Genomic DNA, 15130 nt, shown 5'->3' on the forward strand with positions numbered 1-15130 from the left:
CCCCTGGGACCCTGGCTCCGCTACCTTGCCTGAGCCTCGGACACAACTTCCTGCTTCCCCACTGGAATCGGAACTCTCTCTGCTTTCCCCTGTGCTCGGGGATGGGCTTGAACTCAGGAGGGGAGGGACTTCGCGATATCCTCTGTCCCTCACAGCGGGGTACAAATAATAAATTATTATTATTATTATTATTATTATTATTATTATTATTATTATTTAATTATGCCCCCTTTTCTAACCACTTCTGGGTTGCAGCGATGCACACGGTCACACATTTTTTTGAATGTGTGCAAAGAGGGAATTGCCTATATAACTAAAAATGTAAACTTTGAATGCAGCAATCGTGTTGTTTGTGGTCATGACTAGAGATGGAAGGGTCTGTCATTTTGGCGCTCTCCATTTCTCGTTTTTCCAAACATAAATTCAATTTTCAATTTGTAAGTTTTTGTTTTGTTTTTTTTTAAAAAAAAATCTCACGTTTTAGGAATTTCTTCCAATGACACATTTTACATGCAGTTTTGACTAATGTGCACATTTTTGCAGGGAAATTTATTTAATCGAATGCTATTTTTTTATATTTCATTTCTACACCACTTTATGTTTTCACCAATATATCCGTTTTTACCCCCACTTTCCCTTAATGTATGCATTTTTGGTAACATTGGTTTGAGAACTGCATAACAGCAGTCACATAACTGCGGATTCAAAGTAGAGCTGTGTTTCAGTTTACATATGGTTTCAGAAAATGTGGATTTTGTAGATTCAGTTTTAAATGAGACCTGAACTGAATCCCCCCCCCCCATTTCTAGCTCATACTTTTATAGAGATATGCTTCTCAATGAGTCAAGATTTATTGCCTATGCTTGTTGAGGGTATAATCTTGAATAACCTTTTGTGGAATGTCTGAATCGCCCTAAATGATGGATCTTGAATTCTTATAGCCCAGTACCAAAGGAAGCAATCGGAATTGCTTAGGAATAAGTGGCTTGAAGTTTCAGGCTGACCTGTGACAGGGAAGATACTTTTCAGACTTACTTTTTCATATTCTAAGAGTACTGTACTTGGGAATCCTGTTATGACCTTGTGAGGGATGATGAAGCGTTGAAAGTGCAAACATGTTTTCTTTGCCTGAAGACTTTGCCCTGTTCCAAGCAAAACACCATACGTTGTGTGAATGTTTATCTTGGAAGGCTTTCTTTCTTGTGCAAATAGAAAGTGATTGTTTTTACGAGGAGGGTTGCAAACGTGTGTACAGGACAGAGGTGTAAATTGCATATACATCTGCCTCCGTGGAGTTAGCTGAAAGATGGGCGTGTAGCTTTCCTGCGCGAAATCTAAACTGACACGCAGGCACGCTCATGTGCTTTGCTTTCCAAGGGAAGGGAAGAGATTTTAGTAAGAACGGTGGGTTTGTATAAGAACGTTTCTGTGTTGAGAAAGTTCTCTCTGTGGAACAAAACCAGATGTTTTTATAAGTTCTCAGCACTTAAATACTTTCTTGTGATTTCTGTAGAATTAATCTCCACCCCTTTCCTGAAAGGGGAAAGTCGCATCAATTTTTTTTAATTTAATTTTTGCAATGGCATGTGAAGAGGAGAAAGTATTCAAACAACCAAGTGTTTTAGAACAAAGCAACACACATACACACACACGCACGCACGCAAAGGAAGGCTGACTTTATTTGTGAAAGATAAAAATAGTCATTTCTGGGATAGGAAGCGATGACTCCCTGGCGAGGCGGACAGAAGGAGGGACCCTCCTGAGATGAGGTTTCCTGTTGCCATTGTTCCCTTTCGCAGCTTCTGTACAAAGCGGGGAGTCTTTCTCTTAAGAAGGAGGGTGATTTTTTTTCTCCTAGAGATCTGCCTTGCAGGGATGGAGATGGGGGGGGGGGTGGAGAGCGAAGCAGTTCCTAAAGTTTAAAGAGCTTTTCAGGCCCTGCTGGCTCGCTTTCCCGAGGCTGTTGGCGTCTGACTTTGCTATTCTCCTTGGTCTCGCCATGGCATGCGGGACGTTGACTCCAGGGTCGCCGGTTCCCTGCCAGCTTTTAGCAGAGGAGCATACAAATTGGAAAATTACACCCTCTGCAGCTTGAGAGCCAGCTGGCACCTCCCTGTTGGGTTACACCTGGAAGGGCCAGAAGATCCCTATTGAGTGAAGTCAGCGTGTGGCTCGGAAGCCAGCGGAGGTGTTTTCTCTGAAACCGCACTGGTTTCAGAAACACCCCTTTCTGGTATTCAGGGGAGAGTGCCCAGGCAAAAAAAAAAACACCACCATTTGGTTTTGCTTGCAACCTGGGGTGGATTTGAGGTGGGGGGGGGACCCCAGAGGCAGCGTGAAGAGAAAGGGAGCTTGGGCTACCACTGTTCAGAAGTGGGGTGATTTGCAAGCAGCTAATTATCTCCGATATCTCTTGCCATTGTGTTAGAAGCTGTAATTGTTAATCTGTGCCAAGGAGCAGGCTCCCTCCTGTGCGTTGTCACTAAGTAGAGGATTGTGCTCAGCCATTAAAGGCGATGGCCTGATTTGGTTATGTGATTTAGTAGGCAGCTTAGTTTCTTCCTCCAAAGGCCCGGCCACAAGAAAGTTGGAGAGGTTTGTGGGGGCCAGAGCCCATCTTTTCCTTTCCCCTCTTGAATCTTGACCCCGTCTGCACCAGACCCTGCAAACGCTGGAGGCAATCACTCTCTCAGGTTTTTTTTTGGGGGGGGGAGTGAAATGGCACCTATAGGGAAGAACGTTCCCCACCCCCACCCCCGGTCCTCCTATTGAGAGGTGGCTGCTGAGAAGTAATATATAATTCACAAGGCCATGCTGTTTTACGCAGATGGTGATATTCAAGCATGACTGACGTTAAGAGGAGCAAAATCTCTGAAGCCTTTCTTTTCTTCACCCTTTCTCCTTCCTCTCCTCGCTGCGGTCTGCTGAAGCTCTCGACGTTAAAAATTGCCCAAACCTGGGCACTTCAAGCACTGCATAATTGCACAGTAGCTTCTGCTAGTCTCCAATTTCAGCCGTCTATCCAGCCGAAGCGACGTTTCTCCCCCCCCCCCCCGAAATATATATATATTTCATCCTCATTTTGTGTCTGAAGGGCCATGAGGTCACCCGATGCATTTGGGTAATCAGAGGTTTGGGAAAGTGGGAGTATTATTTTTGCAGGGCTGTGTTGGGAAAGCAGAATGCAGGGAACATGCAATTAAGCTTTTCTTGGTGCTCCTTGTTTTAAAATATATTCCTTATTCTAGAATGCTGCGTCTTTGTGGAACTAGAGCAGTTGCCAGAGAGAGAAGGATTGGGTGGGAAAGGCATAGCTCATAAGCAGTGTTAGAAATTGAGATAGGGAAGCTGGAGCTAAGTAAACCTGGGCTATGGGCACAACAACAGAATGTCTAGGCCAGGCATCCCCAAACTGCGGCCCTCCAGATGTTTTGGCCTACAACTCCCATGATCCCTAGCTAACAGGACCAGTGGTTGGGGAAGATGACATCTGGTGGGAGGGTGTTCCACGGGGCGGGTGCCACCACCGAGAAGGCCCTCTGCCTGGTTCCCTGTAAATTCGCTTCTCGCAGTGAGGGAACCGCTGGACCTCAGTGTCTGGGCTGAATGATGGGGTGGAGACGCTCCTTCAGGTATACTGGGCCGAGGCCGTTGAGGGCTTTCAAAGTCAGCATCAACACTTTGAATTGTGCTCGGAAACTTAGATCACTCTCAACTCTTAGGTGACTGTATTTCTCAAGGACCACCTAGGCAGACTTTCCATTATCCCCAGCCATGAAGGCCTACCATGGAAGTAGGAAGACCAAGGAGTGTCTCCTTCGTAATCCCCAACAGGTTGCTTACAAGGGCCTGTTGGCGGCTGTGGTGCAGTCAAGACCCCGTGGAAACAAAACCAACCTGCCATACAGATGGACGTTCTGTGGGAAAAGGGAGAGATTGTTGGGATTCTTTAGTATGTTATCAATTGTGTATATGATGCAGATTCCCTCCCCCATCCCTTAGCCAGTAATGAAATAGTAAATCAGATTTGTGGCATTCGTAAGATGAAATGTTTACTTGAAGATGAAATCGCCCTCCTGGGTCTGTTGCTATAACCAAGGGCTGAAAGTGCTTTGCTCGCTCGAGATGTAATTGTTACCAGGCTATTTTGTGGGCCTGCACCACAGAAACCACCACCGTTGATTATTGCCGTCTTTTAATTCCAACTGCTTAGCTTGGCTTGAAACGTTGGAGGAGATGGAGGCAAAGCCGAGAGGGAGAGGGAGATTTGGAAAGGAGGCAGATACGGGTGTGCAAACTCAGTCTTGTGGTTGGAACAGAAACGAGGGATGCCGTAATGCGATCTGGAAGCCATTTTTAAAAAAAGTTGTGCCAGAAGCTTCCTGTGTGGGCCCACCTACGTGAGACATCTCACAGACAAAGCCCTAATGTTGGACGGGGCAGGTGCTGCTTTGCAAAGGGCCACCATGTGGTTTAGTCATGTGCTTGGATTGCTTCTCAATCGGTTCAAAGTTTGCAGGGTTTAGACGAATTGTTTGTCTCAAACCACACATGATTATTCAGCGGGTGGAGAACCTGCATTTCTTGTTCCATTCAGGCCTATGCCTGGGCTTAGAAATGGAACAGGCCAATATTATTTGGTAGAATTGGCAAGAGCCGTAGGTCTGTAATGGTCGTTGGAGTGTTGGACTAGAAGTAGGGAGGACCTGAATTTATTTCCCCATTTGACCAGGACGTTAATAGTGTAAACGTTGACCTAACATACCTAGTGGGACCCAGGTGGCGCTGTGGGTTAAACCACAGAGTCTAGGGCTTGCTAATCAGAAAGTCGGCGGTTCGAATCCCTGCAACGGGGTGAGCTCCCGTTGCTCGGTCCCAGCTCCTGCCAACCTAGCAGTTCGAAAGCACATCAAAGTGCAAGTAGATAAAAAGGGACCGCTCCGGCGGGAAGGTAAACGGCGTTTCCGTGCGCTGCTCTGGTTCGCCAGAAGCGGCTTTGTCATGCTGGCCACATGACCCGGAAGCTGTCTGCGGACAAACGCCGGCTCCCTCGGCCTATAGAGTGAGATGAGTGCCGCAACCCCAGAGACGGACACGACTGGACCTGATGGTCAGGGGCCCCTTTACCTTTAACATACCTAGTGGTATTTTCTTGAGGGTAAAATGGGGAGCCCTGTAAACAGCAATGCATTATTTGAAGAAATGGAGGGGGGGGAAATGAAATCCATTTGGGCCTCGTTCTTTCTCTCACTGTGTGTGTTTTAAAAGGAAGACTGTTCAATCCGGGCTGATCACATTGCTGTAATTGTTATGACGTTAAAAAAAATTAATCACGTGGCATTTTGCAATCCTTCTATAGAAATTTCTTTGTCCTCCCATCTTGCATCTCCAGGCATTTAGATCGGGGTGACTAAATCCTGGCCTAGGGGCCTGATCCGGCTCCTCAAACATTCCCCCCCCCTCCTGGCCCACCAATTTGGGCAATGGCAAAAAAAGGGAAAATGCTGAGACCAAGCCTAGTCCTCCTGGTGGGGATCAGTTCCCTGATGGGGATGGGGGATTGCCTTCTCAGACATTAGCTCGATCATTTGGGGGGGGGGCTGGATGTGCACAGAGAAGCTAAAGAAGGGAGACTGGGTTTCCTGAGCCATGTCCTAGCCATGGGTGCTTGTGAGAGTACAGAGTGGCCGCATCCAGCCCTGGCAGGTGGTCTGCAGATGGTTGGCCGAGGAAGAAGGCTAGTCACTCCTGATGTAGACTCTTCGGTGCTAGGAAACCAATGGGGGAGAGGGGACCCCTTTCTTAAGCAAATGGCAGCACGGAAGCATGGAAGCGACTGCTATGTGGGGGGTACCCAATTATGTGCTCGCACGTAACTCAGGGAAGGAAGCAGGCAGGTGCTGGAGTTCGGAAGACAGGGACAGGCATCAAACTTACATTGGTTGGCCTAGCTTCTTTACATGATTGTCCCTGTTTTTGCAAAGGATGGGATTCTCCTTCGCATTTTCCAACGGCCGCACTGAGCTTGGATCTAGCAATGTTTGTGAGGTGCTGTTAGGGTAACAATGGAAAAATGCCACAGGAATGCTTGTAAAAGAGCTAGCGGAAGGGAGGATGTAAAGGCAGCTCACTCTATTTCCAAATAATCCGATGTCTGTTCTCTCTCTTTTTAAAACAAAACAGTAGTTTGGGCCCATTTATAGCTGTTCTCTCCCCCCTCCCTCTTTTCTGGTCTGTCTGAGCAGCGGTATGTGTTTGTGTGTGGTGTGTTGTAATCGCCTTCCAATGTCCAGTGATTTGTTTTGTACTCGGGAGATTTACGTGGTTGTAATATACATGTCTGTTTAAAAAAAAAACTTTTTTTTTAATGCAGCCCAGAACCTAGGCATCTGCTGGTACAAACCCAGAGGAATAAGCCATTAATGTGTTTGAAATTCGGTGCCTGTTCTTACGTTAGGTTTTGTTTTCTATTTGTTTGTAGCGCAACCATGTGGGGGCCGCCTGAATTCCAAAGATGCTGGCTATGTGACTTCACCTGGGTACCCGCAAGACTACCCCTCCCACCAGAACTGTGAGTGGATCATTTACGCTCCGGAGCCCAACCAGAAGATTTTCCTGAACTTCAACCCTCACTTTGAAATTGAGAAACATGACTGCAAGTAAGAGATTAACCCTACCTCCTCTTTCTCATCTCTCTTTACTCTCCCCACCACCGCTCACCACACACACACACACACACACACACACACACAAATTGCTGATGGGAGTTTTTTGCTGCCTTTAATTTTTAATCTTGCACTACAAGGAGTACTGTGCTACTCATAAAAACTGGAGTAAACGTGTGTGTGTGTGAGGTTGGAACCGAAATGCGAGTTGCCTGTAATATATCACATATGGTGCACTATTAATACGCACAAGGGTGTCTGATGAGCCATTATTATACCTCATCAGCCTCTTCCTCAACTCACGCTCAAGCTGTTGACTCCAGCGGTGCATTTACAACCCAGGATTGCATTTCTGCTCTGGAGTAGGATGGAGATTGAAGAGAAATGCGTGGGACCGCATCCTGCGTTCAGAAATTCCGGCGTCCCTTAAACGCTCCTTTTTTGCTTTTGTCCAACTAAGCACTTGTGTCTAGAAGGCCTCAAATTGCCCACGTTTGGTTAACGTTATTGGTACTTCCAGTTTTCTCATGGCTGGGAACCGGCTGTTCAACAGATGTCGGAAAGGAGAAGCCACTTTCTTCTGAGCTTCAGGGAAATTTAAGCGGCTCAGGATAGAGCAGGAGTGGGGAAGCATTTGCCTCTCCAGATGTTGCTGAACAACCACTCCCATCTGCCCTAGCAATCATGGCCATTGGCTAGAGATGATGGGAGTTCAGCAGTCTCTGGTGTTGCCCGCAGCTGATATAAAATCTCATCTTAGCAAGGACCCCATTTTGGTTGGAAGCCCTATTGCTGAAGCATGGTGTTTGTTTGTTTGTTTAAAAATATATACTGTAGGGGACCCAGGTGGCGCTGTGGGTTAAACCACTGAGCCTAGGGCTTGCTGATCAGAAGGTCGGCGGTTCGAATCCCTGTGACAGGGTGAGCTCCCGTTGCTCGGTCCCAGCTCCTGCCAACCTAGCAGTTCGAAAGCACGTAAAAATGCAAGTAGATAAATAGGAACCGCTACAGCGGGAAGGTAAACGGCGTTTCCATGTGCTGCTCTGGTTTGCCAGAAGCGGCTTTGTCATGCTGGCCACATGACCTGGAAGCTATACGCCGGCTCCCTCGGCCAATAATGCGAGATGAGCGTGCAACCCCATAGTTGGTCACGACTGGACCTAATGGTCAGGGGTCCCTTTACCTTTACCTAGAGGTACCACTGTGCTCTGATCCTAAGCAGGGATTCAGGAGTAAATCCTGTGGAGTCACTTGTTGCTAATGCGGATCATAGACAATGCTGGGCGAGATGCCGTCTTCCTATCTGACTGGCAGGGTCCCTCCAGGGACTCCAGCAGAGGTCTTTCCCATCACTTGTTACTGGAGATGAACCTACATGTGGACCCTGTACTCCACCACTGAAAGTAGGAGCTCTACCCACAAGAGGATCTCTTGATCTAGATCAGGCATCCCCAAACTTGGCCCTCCAGATGTTTTGGGGACTACAACTCCCATCATCCCTAGCTAACAGGACCAGTGGTCAGGGATGATGGGAGTTGTAGTCCCAAAACATCTGGAGCGCCGAGTTTGGGGGTGTCTGATCTAGATGAACAGTTGTAAGTTGGGGTGAGACCCCAATCCCCATAGTGATAGAGAGTGCTGAATGTGTTGCTTTGATATTGCAACTACAGGCCATAGATTAATGCATACTGTTCGCCGTATTTAACTCCCATGACCCCAGCACAGATGTTCTCAGTGGTTTGTAGCAGTCATTAGTTACTGGAAGGGAAACTTATTAGAACACAAGTGGAAAAATAGAGCCTTGGTTATGTGCATTAATCCCAAGGATGAACGGAAGACCTATATTGGAGTACAGTGGTACCTTGGTTCTCAAACTTAATCCGTTCCGGAAGTCCTTTCCAAAACCAAAGCGTTCCAAAACCAAGGTGTGCTTTTCCATAGAAAGTAATGCAAAATGGATTAATCCATTCCAGACTTTTTAAAAACAACCCCTAAAATAGCAATTTAACATGGATTTTACTATCTAACGAGACCATTGATCCATAAAATGAAAGCAATAAAACAATGTACTGCAGTCACACAGTAAATCAATCAGTAGCTGAACAGGGTTCCACACAGTCTCTCACTCACTCACTCACTCACTCACACTCTCTCTCTCACACACACAAGCCGCAAAAATAAAAATGCAAAATAAATAGCAAAAACAGACAGACCTCTATGTAACTCTCAAAACAGAAGCGTAACACTCAAAACGGAGCACGTTTGGCTTCTGAAAAAAGTTCACAAACCGCAACACTTACTTCCAGGTTTGCAGTGTTTGAGTTCCAATTTGTTCAAGTAGCAAGGCGTTTGAGAACCAGGTTACAGACTCTGCTAACCCATAAATAGTACTTCGGGTTAAGAACTTTGCTTCAGGATGAGAACAGAAATTGTGCGGCAGCGGGAGGCCCCATTAGTTAAAGTGGTACCTCAGGTTAAGAACAGTTTCAGGATAAGAATGGACCTCCAGAATGAATTAAGTTCTTAACCCGAGGTACCACTGTATTGTATGGCCTTGTAACTTTGAGGAAGCCAATGCTGCTCCCTTCAGATGTTACTGGGCTACTGCTTTCATGACCCATGACTGCTGCTCATGTTGGCTGGAGGTGTTGGGAGTTGGAGTCCATTGGCCAGTCCTGCTGTAACTCTTAGCTGCAACAATCAGATTCTGGCTGGGTTACCAAAATGCGCAGGAGAATGGAGCTTTCTTGTTATTTTTTAAAGCAAATGTTGCCAAGATTTCTTCTCCTAAACCAAAAATTCAGGAGCTCTGCTCTTGACACCCCCCCCCCCCCGGGCTGCTTGTCGATTCTGCTGCTATAATGTGCATTCCCATAAGAAGACAAGGTGTTTCCTCATTTCTTTCGCAAATACGACAGATTCTGCTGCGTTTGGTGAAATGTAAGACTGGGGAACTGGATGTCCAAGAAAAACAATTAGCAGCTAGTAAGAAATAATTAACAGCTTCAGCGAGCACCATTAAAAGCATGAATTAATGAGGTAGTCCCCTGGGTCTGTTAGAACGTCTGTGGTCGAGAGGCTGTCTAAAATGTTCAGCTTTTCTTGGGCATCTACAATTGGGTGTTATCTTTTGCAGTCTTTTCTATGTGGTTTTACATCCTGTTTATTCTAAAGGAGTGGGAAATAGTACTTGATGGGCTGGCTACACCAATACTCACTCTCTCTCATCTTCCAGTACAAATATGAAGCAGTGCAATGGTCTATAGCAGGCACCCCCAAACTGCGGCCCTCCAGATGTTTTGGCCTACAACTCCCATGATCCCTAGCTAACAGGACCAGTGGTTGGGGGAGATGGGAATTGTAGTCCAAAACATCTGGAGGGCCGAAGTTTGGGGATGCCTGGTCTATAGTGTCCTGATCTCTGTTCTAAAACTAGTAGGAACCACCAAAGGCAATGCAAGTGAAAACAGCAGGGGGGGGGGGCGCGTTCTTCTGCATGGCAAGACCATGGGCTTATTTCAGACATCAAGTCATGGTTTCTGCTAACCATAAACCAACACAAAGCATGATTTAAAGCTGTTCAACACTCTCCTTTCAACGAATCAAAAGCTTTTTGAGGCAGCGCAGCAGCCGTAACTATGATGTATAACTTCACACGTGTCAAGTTATAGTTGTTCCAAACTGTGGTGTGCAAGCCTGTTTCAAACCATGGTTTCTCATTCTCGTTTACTGGTTGATCACAAACCATGGTTTGTCAATTCAGACAAACTGCAGCTAAGGTTTTGGACTGATAAACCTCTGGCAATATCCGATCCCTCTTACAATTCCAAGTATAACTTTGCTGGTAGGGTGCTGTTCCCCCTTTCAGAACTACGAATAATGGGAGATCTACACTCTGGCACTAAAGAAAGAAATGACACGGCTTAAAAGACAACTAAATTTAAGACGTAATGCAAGAGGAGAAATAAGAGGCAGCTCATGAAATGGTGAGAGAATGTCTGTTGGGAGAAGACAGATGTGATAGATGGGAAGAGAAGCTTATTACAGCGGGTTTGTCTTAACTTATATGTAAGTTAACTGTAAGTTGCTGTTAAACTTTATCTGATACTATTTGTGGTGCTATGATGAGAGACTCATTCACTTGTGGGAATGTTAATTGGCCTTGCTGCATTGGGGCTGTAATGTGATTGCGTGAAATTAGTATAGTTTCATAGTATAAAGATATTAATCCTTCAAAGACGGATACTTGTAATCAGATATTACAAGATATTCAAAGTGTTGGTGCCGACCTTTAAAGCCTAAACGGCCTCGGTCCAGAATACCTGAAGGAGCGTCTCCACCCCCATCGTTCAGCCTGGAAACTGAGGTCCAGCTGTTTCCTTCCTGCGAGAAGCGAAGTTACAGGGAACCAGGCAGAGGGCCTTCTTGGTGGTGGCACCCGCCCTGTGGAATGCCCTCCCATCAGATGTCAAGGAGAGAAAGAACTATCTGACTTTTAGAAGACATCTGAAGGCAGCCCTGTTTAGGGAAGTTTTAAATGACTGATGTTTTAATGTATTTTTAATCTTTTGTTGGAAGCCGCCCAGAGTGGCAGGGGAAACCCAGCCAGATGGGTGGGATATAAATTATTATTATTATTATTATTATTATTATTATTATTATTATTAATTTTAATGTAGTTTTCATTATGGCTAAATAGAAAATGGCTTCATATTTTCAGCAAAGTGTTTAGTTTATTCGTTTCCTTTGCCCTTAACCTCAAACAGCCTCATGCCCCAGGTGACATCAAAACTGATTGGCTTGGTAGCATATTGTGATGTTAACCCATTCTCTGTATGATCCCTGATTTGGTGGCATAAGCCGTGTGACTAATTCAGAAAGAAGAAATTAATAGCAGCCATAGGAAGAAAATGCCAGTGAAGCAGTCAACAAAACGAAAATCTCTACCCCGTCAAAATGGCTAATGGTTTCCATCTAATAAAAAAAAAACACAGATTGAGAAATATTTGGCACAGGTCTAGTTTTGCATTCTCTGCAGGCAAAGGTGTGATTTGCAGGACTGCCATTACAGGTTAAATCAAGTCCTTTGGGTCCACTTTTTTGTGGGGGCACATTTCATTCATTCATTCATTCAAACAAACAAACAGTTAATCTCAAAGGGGAGGGCTCTCTATTAGGAAAAGACTCTGCCTTCCCCTTCCCCACCATGAATGGAATCGACTTGGCACAATCGAAGCGACTTTCACCCCTACGGCTTCCATTTCTGCTCCAGGAAAGCTCCTTAGTTTTGGGAAGCACTTCAAAAAACAAGAAAATTGGCTTCCTCCTGTTATCGTGCCCTGTGTGTGTTCGCGATAGGCGCAGCCGGGACCCTTAATACTTTGCAGGACGGGCACTTTTCTCAAATGAAGGTCGGAAGCTGAGCCATTGTCTGCTCTGCTGCCCTTCAGAAGCAATGACACAGCAGTAAACCAAGAGCAAAAGGGGAAAGGGGTGGGGGGGACAGAAGCTCTGATTAGAGGCGTGCCAAACTATTCGGAAATAACTGTAATAGCCCCCCGTCTGCTTGCCATTTCTCCCTGCGAGTGCAGCTGCCGTTTTCCTACGGCTGCTCTTCAGCCCCCCCCCCCCGTGCCATGAGGATTGGGTATCTGCTATCTGAACCGGGAAGTGGCATCTAGTTTGAAATGAGCATTTTAAAAGGTTGCCATTCTGTCACGTTGCATTGGGCAAAAAAGCCCCCGCCGTCCTGCCCATGCCAAGGTTTATTTTTGATCTCAGGAGAGACTTGGGCAAGCCTCCCTGGAGAAGGGTGAGGGGGATGGTGGTGACTTATTTGCCCCCCCCCTTTCGCAAAAGAAAGACCCCCTTGGTCACGTAGCTGTCCTGCCCAGTCAGTTCTTCTATGATCGCTGCTTCTTGGTCCATTGCCTGCTGCCAACGTTGGAAAGTCTGACTCTGAAACCTCGTCGGTATGTGAATCACTGCACAGAAAGGGCCCACCTTTTCCATTCCCTCGCTCCCTCCCACAGCATCTTTCAAATTCAAAGTTTCGCTTTGGAATTCATATGTGTGCATCATCGCTCCTCTTCACCCACCTCCCCACCCGTCCAATTTCTGAATTAATGCCGCCAAAACGTCCCACCCACTGCTCCACACTAGACTAATCACCCTGCTGAAGAATTGTATTGGGTGTTCAGCGGGCTTTTCATCCCAACTCTGTCTTGCATAAACATGCTTGTGCCACATCACAGTGGAACAGTCTCTCTCTCCTCTCTCAATCTCAATCTCTCTCTGCAAACAAAGACATTTCGAAGAAAGGATCCATAAAAAACAACACGGCCCAGCATGTTTCCCCTCCCCGTCATCATTTACCAAACATGACATTCAATTGAATTACTGTATGAGCAATCCAGCGTCCATCCTGCCTCTGGAATTCTCCTACTCGCATGTGTAGCTTGCAGCCCCCTCTGGTGGTAACATGCCAAAAGAGGACACATGATCTCTCGGGACCATAGGTTCTCCAAAGGGGCTGTTGAGAAAGGGTGGCTATAGCCAAAGGGATATTACGAGATGAAAAGTTGATGGCGTCTGTCAGGAATTCCAGACAGGGGTGTTCACCCCCAAAGTGAAGTGTGCTTTTGTTTAAACAACAACAAAGGACCGGGAGGAAAATGATGTTGCACATCATCCTGCTGTATAGTGACCAAATCTTTGAAAGCCTAGTAGTGTTGAGGCTTGAGAAAGCAGACTTTGAATGTAGCTTCCATTACGCATATTATGCATTGTTCTTTAAAACAGCTGTCTTGATCCTGGAAAATAGATCAGCTGCCCCCAGAGTATATTAACAGCATTGATTTAAAACCCAACCTCTCTCTTCTTTCAGTGTGTTAATGTTGCTGCTTAATTATTCCATCCCAGCTTGTTTTAAGGGCCCTTCTTCTATAAGCTATGCAAGAAGAGGCATTCTGTAGCCGTCATTTTTCCGGACCCCATCCACTACACCAGGGATTGCAAATCGGTGGTTCTCTATATGCCGTTGCCCTCGAATTCCCATTGGTTCCAGGCAAGCATGTCCCGTGGTCGGGGATGATAGGAGTTGTAGCCCAGAAATAGCTAGAGGACCACAGGATCCCCATCGCTGCACTAGATTGCATCTTATTATGGCATTGTATCTGATTCTCTCAAATATCCAGTCTTCACAGTTTGCCAACACATCACAACTGAGTTACAGAATATTGCTGCCCAAGGTTCATACATGGGAAAATTGGATCCAGTGGGGCAGTCTACAAAGAGAGAGAGAGAGAGAGAGAGAGAGAGAGGGTGCGATTCTCAGCATTTTAATTTAGAAGTGAGTCAGACTGAAGTCGGCGAGGTCTACTCCAAGAAGCATGTCTAGCTCTTAGGTATATGAATGACTTCTTCAAGATTCCTGTTGAAGCCTCTGACTGAACCAGCTGAGCTATACTGTAATAGCTTTCGGGAAGCCATTTCTTCAAATACCCTCCTTGATATGATAAGGTCATACTGCTTGCTTTGATTTCACTAGCAGATGTTATCGGCATAAGGGCAGGAAATCGTCACTGAGCTACATGTTCTGTCTCAACCCACATATCTCCAAATGCAGGTTACTGCTTCTCCAAGGCAAAGGAGCAGCTGGGAGAGCACCGTTCATTCATTCATTTATACATACAAGCAAACATTCATATCTTACATTTCTCCTCTGAAACGATGCACCCAAAGTTGCTAAAGTAAAGGTAAAGGGGCTCCCTGACCATCAGGTCCAGCGTTTGTCCGCAGACAGTTTTTCCAGGTCATGTGGCCAGCATGACAAAGCTGCTTCTGGCGAACCAGAGCAGCGCATGGAAACGCCGTTTACCTTCCCGCTGGAGCGGTCCCTATTTATCTACTTGCACTTTGATGTGCTTTCGAACTGCTAGGTTGGCAAACCTCCATATCTTACATTTCTCCTCTGAAATGATGCACCCAAAGTTGCTAACAAAGTATAAAAAATAATTTTAAAAGGGGCCGTATCCAATGTATTTGGCAAGTAGCAGGTAGCTCCCACAGCAGATCTTTAACTTTGCCCCACAGAGGTTGGAGGTATCTTGCTTGGTTGGAGTGCGAGATTCTTGTCCCTGATTTTGGGCCAGTTCCCTCTTCTGTCTGCTGCAGCCCTGTAGCTCACAACATTGGATAGTTCACCCTGATCCTCTGGAGTTTAATTTTTGGAGGGTGGGGGAAGTTCAGGGAACTGCAGAGGGTGGAGGGAACGACCCATTGCCCAAGCTTTCATTCCCATAATTAAGAATAAAAAGAGCATTTTAAAACAAGGCCTTTAGACCAAGGCTAGCTGTTAATAAAATTAAGCAGCCACCAAATCAAAGGCTTGTTTAAACAGAGAAGTCTTCAGATGCTGGCAAAACACAGATAAAAGTATTCCCATCCTTTTTTTTTTGTCACCC

General features: G+C 46.0%; 1 protein-coding gene across 2 annotated transcripts in view; it reads left to right on the forward strand.

Moving 5' to 3' along the window:
• Positions 1 to 15130, forward strand: part of NRP2 (neuropilin 2) — a 222936-nt gene that overhangs the window by 42766 nt on the left and 165040 nt on the right. For both annotated transcript variants that reach the window (XM_035137736.2, XM_035137744.2), the window contains exon 2: positions 6482 to 6659. In XM_035137736.2, coding sequence (XP_034993627.2) covers positions 6482 to 6659 — 178 coding nt within the window. The remainder of the gene's footprint in view (positions 1 to 6481; positions 6660 to 15130) is intronic.

Source organism: Zootoca vivipara, chromosome 1, assembly GCF_963506605.1.
Source record: "Zootoca vivipara chromosome 1, rZooViv1.1, whole genome shotgun sequence".
Lineage (NCBI taxonomy): Eukaryota > Metazoa > Chordata > Lepidosauria > Squamata > Lacertidae > Zootoca > Zootoca vivipara.